Source organism: Saccostrea cucullata, unplaced genomic scaffold (assembly GCF_032062105.1).
Source record: "Saccostrea cucullata isolate Sc308-1 unplaced genomic scaffold, CSIRO_AGI_Scuc_v1 ctg281, whole genome shotgun sequence".
NCBI classification, from domain to species: Eukaryota; Metazoa; Mollusca; class Bivalvia; order Ostreida; family Ostreidae; genus Saccostrea; species Saccostrea cuccullata.
The window spans coordinates 96,668-114,484 of record NW_026926059.1 but is presented as its reverse complement, the minus strand read 5'-3'; the positions used below and the strand labels follow the sequence as shown (position 1 = coordinate 114,484).

The following is a 17,817-nucleotide window of genomic DNA, read 5'->3' as shown; positions in this document are numbered from 1 at the left end:
TTCTGACTGTACCAAGTAAAGTATGGACCAGATACATTAATTATAGACTTTCATAGAATGGAAGACGATGCATATCAATAAACCTTTTATTGAAATTCAACTAAAAGTAACAACATGTAAAGAACTAAAACATTCTTACATATAAACTGTAGCAAACTACAAGTTTGACAAAATGAGCACTTACATGTAAATTTAGATATTCCATAAATATATCTCAGAAACAGATGTAAACATGAAACTTTTTAGACCAAGATTGTGTATAAATACATGTACTGTATAACCTGCATGAACACTGATGGTAGGGAATTATATAACTCAGATATAAATAAATAAATACAATATGTGTAGCTCAGATTTGAATGGCTCACTAACCATCTTTATTATTATTGAAAACAAAAATGTAAAGAAATCAAGTCTTCATGCATAAACTACCATTGAGAGACCCTGGACTTCTTGTCACAGAACATTTTATCCTTTTTAGTAGAGTTTACTGGACATAAACATTGAATGTAACCATGGCAATATGGGCATAGGTAGCACTCTATCAAAATAATTAAATAAATGTACACTTGTATACAAACTGTACATATGGCAAAAATAGCACAATTCTTCTAAAAAAATAATGTATACAATAGGAAAACATATTGCACAATATTAAAGGATGGGTTTTAAATTTTTTTTAAAAAGGGAAAAAACATATATACATGCATATATACAAACTACTAAACAAATTCCTTGCTGAATGTGGAATGAAAAATACTCTACAAAAGCATTAAGTAAAACAGCTTTGCACAAAGTTCCAATATTAAAACTTCTCTGATTCTAATAAAAATAAATAAACCACGGCAAAAAAATCTCTCATCCAGCTTCTCTTTGAAGATGTAAAATCATTATATTTTTTTTAGTTTCCTAGGGTAACTTAATCCAATATCTGTTGATCTTGACAGAGACAGTAAAACCTGTCTAAAACAACATGCCCAGAGAAAAATTTTGTGTCAAAATAGACAGGTGTTGGATTACATAGAGTAAAGATCATACAAAAAATGGTAAATGGGAATGAAAAGAAAGGTTGAATTCGCAGTGAAACCGACTAGCCAGTATCAAGTGTACAATGGCAATATGTTACCTATACTATGTGAATTATTAGTATTACTGAATTCATTTTTGACAGTGTTTTCTAAGAATCCAAACACAATTGCAGTTCTACCTTTTTGATTCTATCAGAAACTGTTAAAAGTATATTGTACCAGAATTTGAGAGACTAAGGATTGTGAAATAGCAGTTGTGTTTTGTTGTGGGTGGCTGTTCAAGTCAGAAACAGTGTAGTTGATGAGGTGGGTTGCTGTAATTCTGCAAGGGTTGCTGTATTTTGTTGCTAATTGCTGATCCTGTCATTATCTCTACTTAGTAGACAGTGGGGTGCTGTAATTCTGAGAAGTCTGTTGCATCATGTTACTGAATGTGGATTCTGTCAATAACACTGTAATTTACAGATGATGGGTTGCTGTAATTCTGTAAAAGCTGTATTATTTTGCTGGTTGTTGATTCTCAGTAACACTGCTGTTGACAGATGATGGGTTGCTGTACTACTAAGGGCTGGTATATTATGTTGCTGGTCATTGATTCTGTCATTAATACTGGTTGACAGAGTTTGGGTTGCTGTAATTCTGTGAGGGCTGATGTTGCTGGTCGTTGATTCTCAGTAACACTGTAGTCGACAGAGTTTGGGTTGCTGTAATTCTGTGAGGGCTGATGTTGCTTGTCATTGATTCTGTCAGTTACACTGTTGTTGACAGAGATTGAGTTGCTGTAATTCTGTGAGGGCTGATATTGCTGGTCGTTGATTCTCAGTAACACTGTAGTCGACAGAGTTTGGGTTGCTGTAATTCTGTGAGGGCTGATGTTGCTGGTCGTTGATTCTCAGTAACACTGTAGTCGACAGAGTTTGGGTTGCTGTAACTCTGTGAGGGCTGATGTTGCTGGTCGTTGATTCTCAGTAACACTGTAGTCTACAGAGTTTGGGTTGCTGTAATTCTGTAAGGGCTGTATTATTTTCCTGGTTATTGATTCTATCACTAACACTGTAATTTACAGAGGTTGGGTTGCTGTACTTATGTGAGGGCTAATGTTGCTGGTCATTGATCCTATCAATAACACTGTAGTTGACAGACGTAGGGTTGTTGAGTTGGCTGGAGTTTAGCTGGGGGACAGTAACAGTAGGCTAGTCCCGCCCCTGCTCTACACTGACTTATATCGTTGGCAGTTTCCCATCTGTATAATATACATACAATGTTTGAACAAATCAAATGGCATTATTCATAATTGTTGTAAATATACCATATACTGATATTTGTGAGTAGATGTAATAACAGGTCAAGGTCTACTTTGGAAGAATTAAGTTTTGTTTTGAACAACACAATTAATTTTATTTTTCTCTTAAAAATATAATATTGAATTTAAACCTAAAGTGAAAGCATTATTTTATATACTGCAGATGTTTGGCTTTTTCTTTGCACATATTGAATATCATATAAATGGATGATATCTCCTCAAACTGATTTCTGAAATTTTTACAGATATGCATAGCAATTCCTTTAGGAAAAAAAACTTCTGAAGCTAATATAACATTGTTAAAACATTTTAAATTCAACATGCAGTAAACCATATACTGATTGCTACATGACTGCTATTACTCTTATCTAAATCTAATGTTGATAAAGAACATTCCATTGATTCAGTGTATTAGTACTACATTCTGACATGCAGGTAAGGGTACCTGCACATATGCCAGCGGAGAAAAGCATGGCAGAAGTATAGGAGGCGTAAGATATTCCTGCCCCGGCGCGGCAATTCCCAATACTACTGACAAAACACCACCTTGTAAGCAAAAATAACAAAGCTATAGTATTACAAGTTTATGACAGAGAAAAAATTAATAAGAGAGTCACGTGAAGCAGGAGATATATTCAGTAGTTTAAATTTTTTATGGTTAAAGCATTGTAAAGGTAAAAGCAAGCATAGAAATAAACTAAAACTTCACTAAACTATCAAATAAAGAATTTATATTATGCCCAATACATTCCAGTAAATGATAGGGAAAGCATTTTAAATGTATATACTAGATACAACTCACTTGTCCTCAATGGGGTCATAGGACTCAACAGAGCTCAAATAATTAGAGCCATCATGACCCCCTACTGCATACATCTGACCCCCAAGGGAGGCAACTCCCACTCCTCCCCGACAACAAGACATACTGGTAACAAAGGTCCAGGTATTAGTGTGGGGGTCATACCTCTCACAGGAGTCCAGTGGGGAACTGTCGTCAAATCCTCCTGTTAATCATTTCAAAATGTTAGATATACCACAAAAAATCGGGTGTAAGATAGGGCTGATATACATGTAACTGTAACATTATTATGTCTGACTTCTCACCTACTACATACAGGTAACCATCTAACTCTGCTACCCCTGCCCCTGCTCTGTGACGATTCATGGGTGCAATAAAAGTCCACTTGTTAAGGAGTGGATCATACTTCTCACACTTGTCTAAGGAAGAAATGCCATCATTCCCACCGACAGCATAAATATTATCCTAAAACATAAAACAGGTGGAGTTATTCAGATACTGAAAAATATTCGATCTGTTCTTGCACATCTATCTTATATTTTACAGTGTTATTAAATATATATGAACTTAATCCTCAAGGAATGAACAAAAACTTAACAAAAGCAGGAATCAATCAAAACAACGACATGCACGACTATTGCATCAGCCGTAATATGGATGCATATGTAACATCATGAAGTTTGTTAAATGCGCAATTCCAATTAAATTTTGGTTTGAAAATGAAATGAAAATTATTGATGAATGATCATGAAAGAAAAAAGGAGAGAAATGACATAATTTTAACTAGAACTGTCCAAACGGGACAAAATACCCCCCGCTGGGTTTTTCAGAAGTAAGTTTTTTCATAATAAAGATATGTATCACACATGAATTATGAAATTTTTCTTCCAGTGACCTTGAACTTCCCCAAATGACCTTGGGTCAAGGTCATGACACGCCCTTGGGACATAGGCAATCTTTGCATGAAATGAGAACCTACCAAGTTTATCCATAAAAAAGATGTAGACCGGACACGAATTATGAAATTTTTCTTCCAGTGACCTTGAACTTCCCCAAATGACCTTGGGTCAAGGTCATGACACACCCTTACATCATGGGCAATCTTTGTGTGGAGTAGTAGATTCTAATGTCCCTCCATAAGAAAGATATGGACCGGACACGTTTGCACAGACAGACTGACAGACGGACAAGGTGATTCCTATATACCCCCCCAAACTTCGTTTGTGGGGGGTATAAAAATATACGTATTAATTTTTTTCCGTATCTCGAAAGTCAACTTTGTACCGTTCCGGTTTGGAGTTTGTAGTGCGTATTTCGTATCCTGTTCTGACAGAGCTAGTGGCACGCGGATCGAATGCTGGATGGAAAACGGTTTTTAGTAAAATGAGAAGATTTCGATAAAAAAGAAAGCATTTCATAAATAACATTTGTGAATATATAACTTCTTAGATTTTCTAATAAATATAGAAGGATAGCTGAAACAAATGATCTGCAGTCTAACTGAAGGTCCCTGTAATTACACGTCTGTTCCGTTTAGATCTATGGTTTTACTATGAAGTAAAATTAAGGACGTCGAGTCTCAACTCTGATATCTCGACACCTCGGATATCTCGACATTTTCCGACTGTCCCGTCGATGTCGAGATAACGAAGTTTACCTGTATATTGTATCTTTACAAGCCACAAGTTTTTGGTCCACTTCGCTCTCCACAGAGAAGCTGTCCAGGAGCAAAGCAGACCAAAAATCCTTGGCTTGCAAAGATGGTAATATAGAGGAGCAGCTGATTCAACACAGATTATGACTTACTTTCAATGCAGTAACCCCCACTCCACCTCGAGGAATATTCATACTGGCTACCATTGTCCACTGGTCAACAGACGGGTCATACCTCTCCACCAGACTGTAACAGGTGGAATCGTCCAGTCCCCCCACAGCATATATAGCTGACCCTAGACAAGCCAGGGCTATCCCCCTCCTACAAAACACATATATCACACACAAGAACTCAAAATGCTGATAGGTGACCCTAGATACACCAGGGCAATCCCCCTCCTACAAAATACAGTCATTGAATCATAAAAATGAACAAGAAACTATTGATCAAAAGTTCTATGTTTGTTTGAATTAATGTTGATATTTTCTTGACAATTAACTTAATTTTTTGTTTATTTTCCTTTATTCTACTACGTCTACAAATTTACTCAAAAGCATAAATAAGCTTAATTGATACATGTACGTTAATCAAATCAGGAGTTTGAAAGGAAATATGTAAATGTACCCTTGGAAAAGTTATTAGCTTCATTAATGACCTCAGTACTGCCGACTTACCTTGGGGTAGACATAGGTTTTACTGAGGTCTTCCAGCTGTTTAAGGCAGGATCAAACACCTCACCACTCTTCAAGTGTTTGGTACCATCATGTCCCCCAATAGCATACAACAAACCTGAAATATATAAACAGAATCATGCACTATAACAAGGCATTAACACAATTTCTGTGGAAAAAAGTTTTATAAAGCACACTTTGGTGTGGACAGGAGACTTTTAAATTTCTGATAATTTATGTGCATGTTGTGTATCAGTTTTCAAGAAGGATAAATAAGTTTGAATATATTCTGAATTTTTTCTGAAAGGTGATTTAATACAGACCAAATACACACAGCATCATCCCTTATTTTGTTCAAAGCCCTGTCTAAAAACAGACATATCAAAGTATGTAACAATTCGCTAGACTAACCTCCAGAACAGCACACTCCCACATGGCGCCTCCTGGTGTTCATTTCACTGACCTGGAACCACCTATTTCTGCGGGGATCATACACTTCTATACTCTTGAATGGGTCCCCAGAGGCCCCCCTTCCCCCAACACAGAACAGCACACCTGTCAAAATACAAGAACTTGTGAACATTTTGTGACCATCATAATTTGAGTATTCACATGCATTCTTTTTTACAATTTTTATGAATTTTGCAAAACAAATAAACCTAAGCAATTATTAGTTGAATACTGTACTTTGCTAGGAAACATTTAAAAATTTTGTATAACCTGCGTAGTTTTTCCTGGGCCTGGTGTTCTGGGATATTCTAACATTGGAGACCAGACTGGCCAGAGACATTTGATACGCCTTAGCCTCGTCTACATAGTCTCGACATTCCAGGTCTCTCCTGATCAGCTCCTCTGTAGCCACAGTCTGCAGTAAGTAATCCGGGCTCAGTAGTGGCAGCTTTATTTTGGCTATCAGCTTCCCCAAATAACACTTCCGATTCTCAATGTCCATTTTGATCCACTTCATTACCCCCTCGTATACTTGATTCTCATTCTCCACGTTAAGATCTGGGGAGGATACCAATTTTTCCATGAGGTCAAAGGGCAGAGTTTTAAATTCCTCCGTATCAACCACCTCCAAGAAGTTCTCCAAAATATAATCATCTGCCATTTTGATTAACTCTATTCTATTATGCTGGTGGGCAAAATTGTGAACTCCAATACAGTTAGTAGGATGAAGGTGTTTCTTCATGAATTCACAACAAGCTTTAGCAACAACTTCTATCTGCAAAATGGAGGCTGCATACAGAATGGGCTGGACATTTTCAGTGGTGAGCTGAATTTTTGCTGTATAGGCATATTGCACTAACATCTCCATGGCACTCTCGTCAATGTCATGAATGGTGACCTCTCTCTCTCTGCTCTCTGTCATTTCCGACATGAACATGGTGCGAAAATAATTACTGACAGAGGAAAGTATGACTCGATGACAGGCAAAGGTTTTCTCCCCAACCTTAATCTCTATGTCACACAACTGACCCTTTAAGTAATAGTCATGAAATGTCTTGAAGCAGTTCCTGTAATGATTTTTGGACTCGAATTCCTGGTTAACAGACATCTCAAGATTCAGCTGATCAACAGTGGCCATCTTCTTCAAGCTTCCGGCCTTTCTCTCAGCCTGGGACTCTGTAAGCTGGGGTTTAGGGGGGATGGGAGGGGTGCTTTGGTACTCTGGTAAACTGTCAGATCTGTGTGGGAGAGGGGGTCCCTGGGCCATGTCCATTTATTCCTTCTACTAATCTGTTGATGTCAAGAAAGATGACTTTTACTTCTAACTGCAAAGCTGAAGTTCCATGGCAAACCCTTATCACTCATCTACTGGTAAGCCTACAGAATTTAAGTACAGTGTGATTAAGTTTTTTTCAAAAATAACAATGTACCGGTATAAAATATGGTTTAATAATCAAACTCATAAAAAATAACTAAGAAAACATGAGCGTAACAGCCCAACAGCCGTAATAAACATCTGAGTAAGACAGATTAGGGTATAGTCCTCGCAACTTATTCAACTGATTAGGTTAGTCTTGCATTCACTCAAAAGAATGATACGATCAACCAGTATATGGATAAAATAGTACTTGTAAAATTCCTACTTGCACATATCCCAACATTTACTCCAACTCCCTCAAGGCTCATGTATACTTACCCGTTTGACATTTCGCTATTAATCTAAATATAAGATAGGTATATTCAAACGTTTCAATATTCAGATATTATTTTTGTGGAAATAAAGAAATGATTGATCCAAAATTTTGACACACTGCGTTTTGGCTGTTGACCATTTGTCAATGCAGAGAAAATTCGGAATGACAGTATGTTGTTTACCTTGCAGCCTGTGATATTTCAACCATAAATCTTATTAGACAGACAACGCCGAGGCTTTTGAGACATAGATTCTCTTCCTCCCAGTCCTCAACACCAGTTTATCTCGTAGATTGATGCTTCCTTCTACAAGCTAGCATCTTCGGCAACTCAATTTACACTAATTACGCATGCGCAATGAATACTTCAGGCGCGGATCAAGTGGTAGGGACGGTCAACCCCGTCCCCGCCAAAAAAGGTTTAAAGTGGGGGGGGGGGGGGGAGGAAGGAGGAAAAACTAAAGAAAGAGAAGTAAAAAAGAATTTATCTTTGTTTCTTTAAAAGAATCTGTTTGATCTCTTTCAAAAGTACAATAAAAATTTATTCAACTTGGTAAAAAAAAAAAAAAAAAAAAAAAAATTATTTTAAATGTCTAAAAACATTTTTTCTTTGATTTCAGGAGAAAACACATATTCGCTAGCCAAGGGTTTCTGATTCGCTACTCGAGGAGAGTAGCATGTCAAGTGAAACCTGTTCTGTATGGAAAGCCGTAGCTAGGGTACCCCCACATTATTTAACAGACAAGATAATAATTGTTGCAGGAAAATAATAATAATGTTGTAAAAAGCAAGTTTGAATGAGATTATTATTTTTGGTATAATTATATAGGAAAAAATAATAATAATGAGGGGGTACCCTACGGCTTTCCATAGTTCTGAATACTCAGTAGCTTTAATCATTAAGTGTATGTTACAGAGTCATTAAAACTTTTTTGTAACCTTCAGAACAATAATTAATAGTAAACACAGGCACCTGACGTTAACTATTTTTCAAAATTCTCTCAATCATTTACATAATTTTTTATGAATCCTTTGTTTCTGTCATATTTTGTAGTACACTGAAGTCAATGTAAACTACAAATGGTATAAAATTATAGAGTTTCTCTACTGTAGTTTTCGGACAATAAAACCTCAGTCGGCTCCCTTAATCTAGATCATAATAAATTTATCGTCAGTATTTTCATTTCTACACTTATATATGTTTTTTTAATTTTAAAAACACATTGTTAACAATTATTGTGAGGTCAATTTCAGTCCGTTTTTATTTTTTTTTTATACTAAATTACTGTTATAAATTAAACTACTAAGCTAAATGATATGCATAATTATACTTATCAAAAGCGTCAGAACAGATGGGGGGGGGGGGTCTAGGAGGGGACTAAGCAGCTTAACCCCCTTTTGAAAAGATTTTATATAAAAAATCCATTGAAAACTGGATCTTACCTTTTTTAGTTTAGACCGTCGCTACTTTCAAAATGCCTCCGACACCAATCTTGGTTAATATTAATGAGAATAATTTATGAAATCATCATGGCAAAATTTGAAACTTCAAATTGCATTGATTCTTTAATGTTTGATATACAATGTATAACATTTGTATGTTGCGTATAATGTACGTGTGATATTGCTCTTCAGACATATGAGCCACAAAAAATGTTTTATATTTATCAATGGAAAATACAATGTATGTTAAAAATAAAACTATGATTAGTATGACTGGTTTAAGACCAGATACTGTAGCATGAAGAATGTGCAATGCTTTTGTGCAATATAAATGCCTTCTTACATAGCTTGTTTATCACTCAACAATTACATGTATGTGTATGAAATTAATAAGCCAGTGGACTATATTGGACTAAGCAGTCCCAGAAAAATTGACATCCCTACTTTTAATACTACATGTATGAATACTACTTGATGGAGCTCTTCTTTGGGAGAAAGAAAAGCCCAAAGCATGCTCCGCTCAGACTCTCATTCTTTCTATGTGTAGGCTTATTAAATTAAAGGAAAGAATTTTAACATTTATTAATTCTTTCCTTGTTTAACACAACTGATAGTGCCTCGGGTATAGGAGGCACTTGTAAAGTCTGTAGTATAGCATATCATTATAATGTAGACATTTCCTGACATTATGTAAACTTATTTGGGGGGATATACATGGGTATAGAACATTATATCAAACAGAAAAAAGACTAAAGTAAACCAAAACAAATACAATTTTAAAATAATTTTATTTACAGAAGAATTAAGAGGTATACATAAAATAATAATTACATAAATTGGCACAGTTAAAAGAACTGAATATGTATCAAAAAATAACAAGTGGGACCCTCAAATTAATCAGACATTAGCATCTTCTGTGTCAGTTTTTGTGGAAGAAATGTTTACTTCCTTGAACATCAACAATAATTATTGTAATTACTGTTGTATATTGGAATTATGTTAAAGGTATGTAAAGGTATATATGCTTATATTTACAATGAAATGCAACACAAACTCATGATTTTTCTGTTAGTTGATCAGATGTGTTGTGATTCCAACCACAAGCAAACACCAACAAACAGACAGACAAGCCATGTATAGTCTGTTATACTGATACACAATAACATTGAAATAAAATATTTTAATTTTATACATATCACATTTCAATATCCCTGGATTGGCATATTATATAAAGCAGTTTTATCTAATTGTTTGACTTCCACCTCCTTAAATTGCACACTTGGTTCTCTTGACAAAGGCAGTGGATTGTCTGAAAGTAAATTAAATATTTTCTGATAATTTATTTAAGAATTATCTTATTCATGATATAAATTGATTGATTGTGTATTACCAGTCTGTGACATAAAGTTGGTGTATTTCAGCAGTTTTATACATGGGAGTATACAATGAACAGGGATTGAACAGCAGGCAAAAAGTGGCTATATTTTAAAGTTCTCTCCATTAGAGTGAAAGGATAATTTGAGAATTAAAGGAAAATATCTAATAAAAGTTTACTTCAAATATTAAGATTTAAGAACCTTTTGTCATCATATCTTCCATTTTACAATATATTACATGAATATGATGAATACCTAGCTTTGATTAATTTGTCATGTATTTTTGCTTCTTTGATTAATTTGATAATTGACTTCTTGACCTCCAAACATTTGTTTTGCATACCTTCTCCTCCTGGCTTCTGACTAGGGTCTACAGTAAAGGTGTGTTGTGTGCTTTCAGCATCAAAGGTGGGTTGAGAGGGTTGGGGAGGGGGCCTCCTTATACACCTCTCTCCCAGTGTGGGCTTAACATTGAATCTATCTGGATTCTCCTGCCTCTCCATGTTTCTGTGTTGAATATGTTCATTGATAATTTTCTGGGCCTATAAAAATACATAAATACAGGTTATTTATAAAACTTTCTGTAACTTTGTTTCAGTGTTTGTTCTTTAGATAATTGATATAATACTATTCAAAGTCTATTCAAAGAGCAAAAAAGTACATGCCAAAATACTGAACAATTTTCCATCTTATCCTAAACTGCTCAAGATTGTTAACTTTGAAATTGTTGAGGAATATTAAGAATGTGACATCATATTGTATCAATATGACTTTTTAAACAACATTCTTTTATGTTCAAAACTTAAGAAAAGGGTTGATAAGCTCCCTGCTCTCAAGAAAGAGGAATGCAGAGTTGTCACCCTTGGGTTTCAGAATACACAGAAAATTTAATTCAATTCACTGAATTCTGAAACCATTGTAATCCCTGCTTTTGACATTTTTCCATTTTTCTGTATACATTTACCTTTTGAGCACTGAGTATAAGGTTAGGGTCAGCCATGGTCTCTGTGATACGTAGATTGTTTTTAATGGCTTTGGATGCTGTTGACCTGGCATGCATTGGAAGCTGCATCTGATAGGCACTGTCTGTAAAATCCACCTCAAACTCTGGGTTCTGTTTCTTTGTTCTGAGAAGGCAATATTTCAATAATTATTTCAAAAATCAACAGTTTACATTTACGAGGGTCGTTCAAAAAATACGTAGACAATGCTTCTCATCGTCATATGATTGTTACAAGATTATAGATCAACACATTTTCGTAAACATAAACATTTATTTTGTCGAAGTGTGAAGTCTCATTCTATTTGATTAGATAGAACTCATGTTAGCCAAAATTTAAATCAACATGTTTTGTTACCACGGAGCACGGTTTACCAATATTGTAACGTCAAAATCAACGCTGGGAAAGTTTGTCAAAAGTATACTCTTTTTTTTTATATTTCAAACACCGTTTTTTAGCGTCTTCTCCATTCAAAACACATATCCACAACACTTAACACCTAGTTTGCTAACAATTGTACAAATATAGCTTGAATTAGAATGTTATTGTTTTCAAATTCTTTAATTTACCATGCAACTCTATTATTTCTGCAACATTGAAGCACACATTACGTTCAATGACGTTCTTACTCTTTTGGCAATATTTTTAACTTTAACCTGTTTCTTTGCAGTCGATCCATCGTCCGATTCAAACTTGCTACCACTCAAAAATTGTATTTTCAATTTAATACAAATACACAGATTATTTTTCATACAGATCCTGGTTTAAAAGGATTTTTTAAGCTTGTAGAAGAAGTTTCTTGAATGTAAAGTCTAATTTTATTGCTACTTGCTGCTCCGTGACGTCCTCCAACGTCATGGTTTTTTGCCTTTTTTAATCAAGTCTATATGTATTTAGAAGCTGATATCTTTAAAATGGAGCGAGATATTACATAACCTGATTTCATTTAAATTATTACAACAATACTTTATTTAAACATGTAAATTTTATTTCGTTTCAGCTCCAATTATTAAAGGTATAGCTGTAAATACTATAAAGTGAAAATTAGAAAATTACTCAATTTTGACGGTGCTCCGTGACCCCATTTTTGCTGTTCTAAATCCTTCGTAATTTTAATAAATATGAAGATACATTCTAATTCTTTTACTCAAATTATTTGAATCTGTTGTTAAAACATTTGTACCAAATTTGGATATAATATGACGTTAAATAAAAAAGTTAGGACAAAAGTCTACGAACTTTTTGAATGACCCTCATATATTATAAAATATAAACTGACAAAGTAATTCAATCACTGCATTTTTATAATTTTATACATTTTTTACAGTGTATAATTTTTATTTCCTGCCTATTACCTAGACAATGTGGCTGGACTAATTACTGCAATACTGCAGGTCTCTTGTAATCATGTTAGAAATAAGAATTCAGTCTGTATGTGATGTTAAAAATTGAACTAATAACTCCCCCCCCCCCAAGTGAGATGTCTTAGTTCTTCTTTCCATCTTCCAGTGTCATACTTGTTATTGGTATGAAGTTTGTAGGTTTAAAGCTACTAAAATTAACATTTGACATAAGATATGTTGATGGACACTGCCAGCCAGACTCAGTCAGAGATTACAATACGGAGCCTGTATCTTATAATGCATGTTCCTAATTAATTCATACACTGCTTCTGAGCATTTGACATATAGTCATGTTCAGCGTTGCTTATAAACAATTTAGGTACGCCCACAAAAATGTAAATGGATGATGATATTGAATTCAAATGAATTAGATGTGTGAAAATACTGGTGGTGTCAGTGATGCTAAAATAGTACTGTTTTATACATGCATGAAAAAAGAAATTCAAAATTATTATCAAAACTTAGTACACTCTGTTAAATTATACAAGAATGCATACACTAGCCATTAATACTCAAATCAGACAAAAACAAATCCATGTCAAACACAAAGTGAATATGCATCAGTGTATGAATGTACTCTAAAAATGTACATTTTATCACAATTTGTACTAGCTGTACTGGCAAAACAGGTAAATCTAGCAAAATCTTACATCATGAAAGTTATGCTATGTTTAAAATGTTACTAATTATGACGTTATGGTGAATACCGTTTCCATATATGCATGAACAAGACAAGTCAAGATGTTGCATGACCATACATGTACTTAGTTTTCATATTTTACAGAATTCTCAATTTAATAACATTTTAAAACTCTTTTATTCCTAATACTCCTCAATAATTAAGAATAAAAATAAAATTTTGACTGATCATGCATCTCCTTGACTGACGACAACGGTGCACCAGCTCCACACACACCTGACTGATACCCACTTTCTGTTGGTCAGTAACTCATAGATCCTCTCACACAGGGCGGGGGCTGCCCCCTCCTTACAATGGATCGTCCCCTCTATCAGCTCCTCCGGAATGTCCAACTTATGTCGGTTAATAAACTATAAAACAAATCAAAGAATTATTTCATTCTGAGGGGTTCTATGAATTATATCAGAGCAATTCATTGTCATTTTTACTGGTTGCTTTATCTTTAAAAATAAATCAAATTATATTGTTGTATATGTATGCATGGTTGCAGTTTGGACAGGAAACCCTTGACTAGTAATGGAATGAAATAAAACTTTTTTAAATAACAAAAATTGGGACAACTGCACTTTACCGGTACGTCCAAATAACATGGAAATAGCACGTGCTCTTTCTCTATAAGAGAGTCACGCGTCAGCGTGACGATTTCGCTGAAAAGGCAATAAAATGCAAAAATAACCTATTTTTTGAATTCCTCGTCATTTTTCATGTTAATAAACTTCGTTTAATTAACGAAGTTATTAATTAAAACTAAAAGCACTTTCAAAACAAACCTTTGGCTTTCATTTTGTCGGCCACATTCCAAAGTCGTGACGTTGTTAAGCACGTGACTTATTTCACTGTGATTGGTCAGGGTAGGTGACGTGAAATAGAAAGTTTGACTTCCACTCTATTTGATTGTAAACAGTGATTCATCATGCACCTTATTTAAGATGATTTGTGTTGTGTTTTCTATGAATGGATATTTTTAATTGACTGACTGCAACATTCTAGAATTTTTGGAAATTTAAGCGATAAATGTGATCCTTAGTTCATGGAAATGTTGATTAAGTGGAGGGGCAAAACTTGTAAACATGCAGTGAGGACGGTCTTGTTTCGAGAAACAGCAATCGGCAGTATTAAGAAAAATGAAACGTAAGAGACACATCTTAGATTTCTGGAAACAGAGCTGCAGTAAATCCTGGATTTAAACTAAAATTTATCTATTTCAATTTGCAAAACACTTATTACAATCATTGAGACCACATGGAATGCAGTTATATAGGAAATCTCTACTAAAACAAGAATGCACTATAGTAGCTATAATTAAAAATTGACGTTTATCTCCTTCATCACCCATAAAAACGTATTTACAACTCATCAAAAAAAGACACAATGGTTTTGTATAGTGACACATACGTATGGCCCCGAGTTTATCTAAGTTTGTTTTAATTTTTACGTAATGCCGCAAAACACTGGATACTTTACAATCATTCACCGTCATTCCTAGGAATATTGTTAATTTTACATTACATACATACATGTACTTTAAACTACTGTGTTCATATATTGATAAAGATTTATCTAACGACTAAGGTAAGTTTGTTTTATTTATTTTTACGTAGTGGGGGCTGCCGCCCCCACACCCCCGCTTAAAAAAGCGAAAACCCATTTAGATATCTTTTTTCTCGCTTCGAGAGTTTCTTACACAACAAAATGGCATCGCCCATCATAGTTGATCAATACGTTGCTAAGTTTTTACGCCGCGCACTCTCACGCGCGGATCTAGAATCAAAATGGCGGCCGTACTGGTAAAGTGCATTCTAAAAAAATTATTGTTATAGCCATTCATACCAATTTCAAAAGGCTCCAATTCTTTTGTTTTGAATCTAATGAAGTTCCATTGTTATAAGAGTGCATCTGAATGTCTTGGGGGAAATACCATGAGAAAATTTCAGCAATTAGGTAGCCATTTGTCAAATCCCTGTAATTGAAAAAAAAAATGAATTAGAAACATTTTTGCATTCTGTCAACATATAGTTTGTTGAAATGAATGATTTCAACAATAAAGTAGAAATAATTCCAATTCAATGTTTTCAAGAAAAGCTTATGATTCAAGCATCTAATTTTATTTCATGATATCAAATGAGATATCCTTAATATGTTTTACGGTGTGACCGTTGGGGCGAGCGCAGTTGTACCATCAAAAACACTTCAGATCAGCCACTTCGAACGTCAAGCCGCACGAGACATCTCAACTAGCTGTGACGTCATACGACGTCACAAAGCTCGTCGGAGCTTACGGAGACAGCCGAGCGTCTGTTTGAAACTATAGAACTAGTGCAATTTTGTCGAAAGACATTGCAGAGTTATTTCTTGTTTCTTTGAAAGATTTCTACAAACTGAAAGCCTGATATATGCATTACGTTATTATTTATTTATTTATTCGGCAATATTCGCGCAAAGGACATTGGGTAGTGCAGGAATTCTGGGAATGTTGCACAGAGAAATTTGGCTGACGTATGTACAGATTTCAATCCGAATTTCCTCTGTTCTTACACGTTAGTCTATTGAGCTCGCTTCGCGAGCGTCGCTTCGCGACGCTCGCTGCGCTCGCTATAATTAATTAACTTAATTAAGCCAATTTATATGTGTAGAGAAAGAATACAGGGCTTAAACTCAACCGAAATTCGACTAAGCTGGTCATTTGGGCAGCATTGACGACGGTGTCAGTCATATAAAGCAAAGTCCACAAGAACCATAAGTATAAGTTTAACACTAGTGTCCGCTGTCACTGACACTAAAACAATTCTAGCGAGTGCCTTGTGATAAAGTAATGGAGTTTGAAAGAGCAAAAACACGTAAATCTATACGTCAAACATCTTACCACTTTGGCTGCTTAATTTGCCATGTCAAATCTAAACTCTGAATCCATTTCAACACTTCTCGTGGTAAACCTGACATCTTTTCAGCTTTGCTCGTTGTTATGAGCAACAAACTGACTCTGTTAAACGCTTACTGTTGATTTTAAAAGGAATATAATTTAAAGCACCTTTGTGATCTAGAGGTTGATAATCAAAATATTCAAGTCAAACGCGGTAAATATCCGGAATAAATTTCACCAAGTCCTGATAAGGAACAGAATAGAGATGCGTGGTGCTTTCAATAAATTAACCAGTTTACAGTGTACAATAGTAAACAATTGGATATTTGCGTTTCCTTCATCTGATAATGAGGAATAATGCACTGTAGCCCCCCTTCAAATAAAGTTTTTAATTCTTCCTTGGTCCTCCGGATTTAGTTTTTTTAATTCTTAATTTACTTAATTTAGTACATATGTAATGTATATCTAAAATTAAAATTTTAATTTAAATCAAATGTTGTTATCTTGATGATTTTTCAAAGAGACCCCCCCCCCCCCAAAAAAAAAGTTCATAAGCAAAACCGAGGGAATATTAAAATGACAAAAATATATCCTTGGAAAAAGCAAAAACATATAGGTTATATAAAAAATACAGAAATATAATGAACTTACTTTTGCTTACTAATGCTTACTTTTCCTGGTCTGATTCATCACACTGATCAACATGAGCTGCTCATGAGCATGGTTTGGTATGGGTAAAAAATACAGAAATATAATGAACTTACTTTTGCTTACTAATGCTTACTTTTCCTGGTCTGATTCATCACACTGATCAACTTTCAATCCTTTATAATTACATTGTCGGATACCAAAGTTATAGACAAGGTGGATATCCGACAATACCATATCTACAACTTGTTAAATGTTATCCAATCAGTAGGGATGTGAGATTTTATCGGTATACCGGTATATCGCGATTTTTTGTTGCGTGATACGTATCGTGATACGGAGACCTAAATACCGGTATGTAGGTACATATTATAAAGTCCAGAAATTATTCATTTATTTGTTCCATCTTTCAAATTACAATTACAGAAAGTCTAAAAAATGTTGTAAAAGGTGAAAAGAACGGCATTTTACCATCCAAACAGAAATAATTTTATGTACATAATGATCAAAAAAGTGAATTTTTGTTTTTCTAGCATATTTTAAGAAAAAAATAATGACTTTTCATTTAAAATCATTGTAAAAATTGCTTGTTAAAATATCATGATATTATCGTGATATTCTGGGAAAAAATCGTGATATATCACGATACGAAATTTTTGGCGATACCCATCCCTACCAATCAGTGTAAGAAATTAGTTTTCTTAAGAATTAATATGCACTTTTTTAAAGAATTGGGTTCTCAAATCATCAAATATTTCTCTTCACCAAAGTATGCCCTGGTTTTTACCAA

At 34.5% G+C, this 17,817-nt stretch overlaps 2 protein-coding genes across 5 annotated transcripts; both read right to left on the bottom strand.

The window, feature by feature from the left end:
- Positions 1-72: 72 nt before the first annotated feature.
- Positions 73-7,939, bottom strand: LOC134270513 (kelch-like protein 8). Of its 3 annotated transcripts, XR_009992836.1 has the most exons (10): positions 7,781-7,939; positions 6,176-7,282; positions 5,867-6,010; positions 5,459-5,573; positions 4,937-5,105; positions 3,436-3,595; positions 3,134-3,335; positions 2,777-2,877; positions 1,639-2,271; positions 73-1,560 (listed from the first exon to the last, which is right to left on the bottom strand). XR_009992836.1 is itself a non-coding variant. In XM_062752738.1 (9 exons), the coding sequence occupies exons 2-9, from the start codon at positions 7,176-7,178 to the stop codon at positions 2,249-2,251; spliced, it is 1,917 nt and encodes a 638-aa protein (XP_062608722.1). In that variant the 5' UTR covers positions 7,179-7,282; positions 7,781-7,939; the 3' UTR covers positions 73-2,248. The 3 variants fall into 3 exon arrangements, 2 of the variants coding, with proteins under 2 accessions (XP_062608722.1, XP_062608723.1); XM_062752738.1 differs by having other exon boundaries at positions 73-2,271; XM_062752739.1 differs by lacking the exon at positions 2,777-2,877 and having other exon boundaries at positions 73-2,271.
- A 1,869-nt stretch (positions 7,940-9,808) lies between these two features.
- Positions 9,809-16,509, bottom strand: LOC134270543 (spermatogenesis-associated protein 4-like). 2 transcript variants are annotated; one of them, XM_062752786.1, is made up of 6 exons: positions 16,383-16,509; positions 15,350-15,479; positions 13,751-13,869; positions 11,380-11,542; positions 10,759-10,957; positions 9,809-10,348 (listed from the first exon to the last, which is right to left on the bottom strand). In XM_062752786.1, the coding sequence occupies exons 1-6, from the start codon at positions 16,457-16,459 to the stop codon at positions 10,242-10,244; spliced, it is 795 nt and encodes a 264-aa protein (XP_062608770.1). In that variant the 5' UTR covers positions 16,460-16,509; the 3' UTR covers positions 9,809-10,241. The 2 variants fall into 2 exon arrangements, with proteins under 2 accessions (XP_062608770.1, XP_062608769.1); XM_062752785.1 differs by having other exon boundaries at positions 13,736-13,869; positions 16,383-16,508.
- Positions 16,510-17,817: the final 1,308 nt, after the last annotated feature.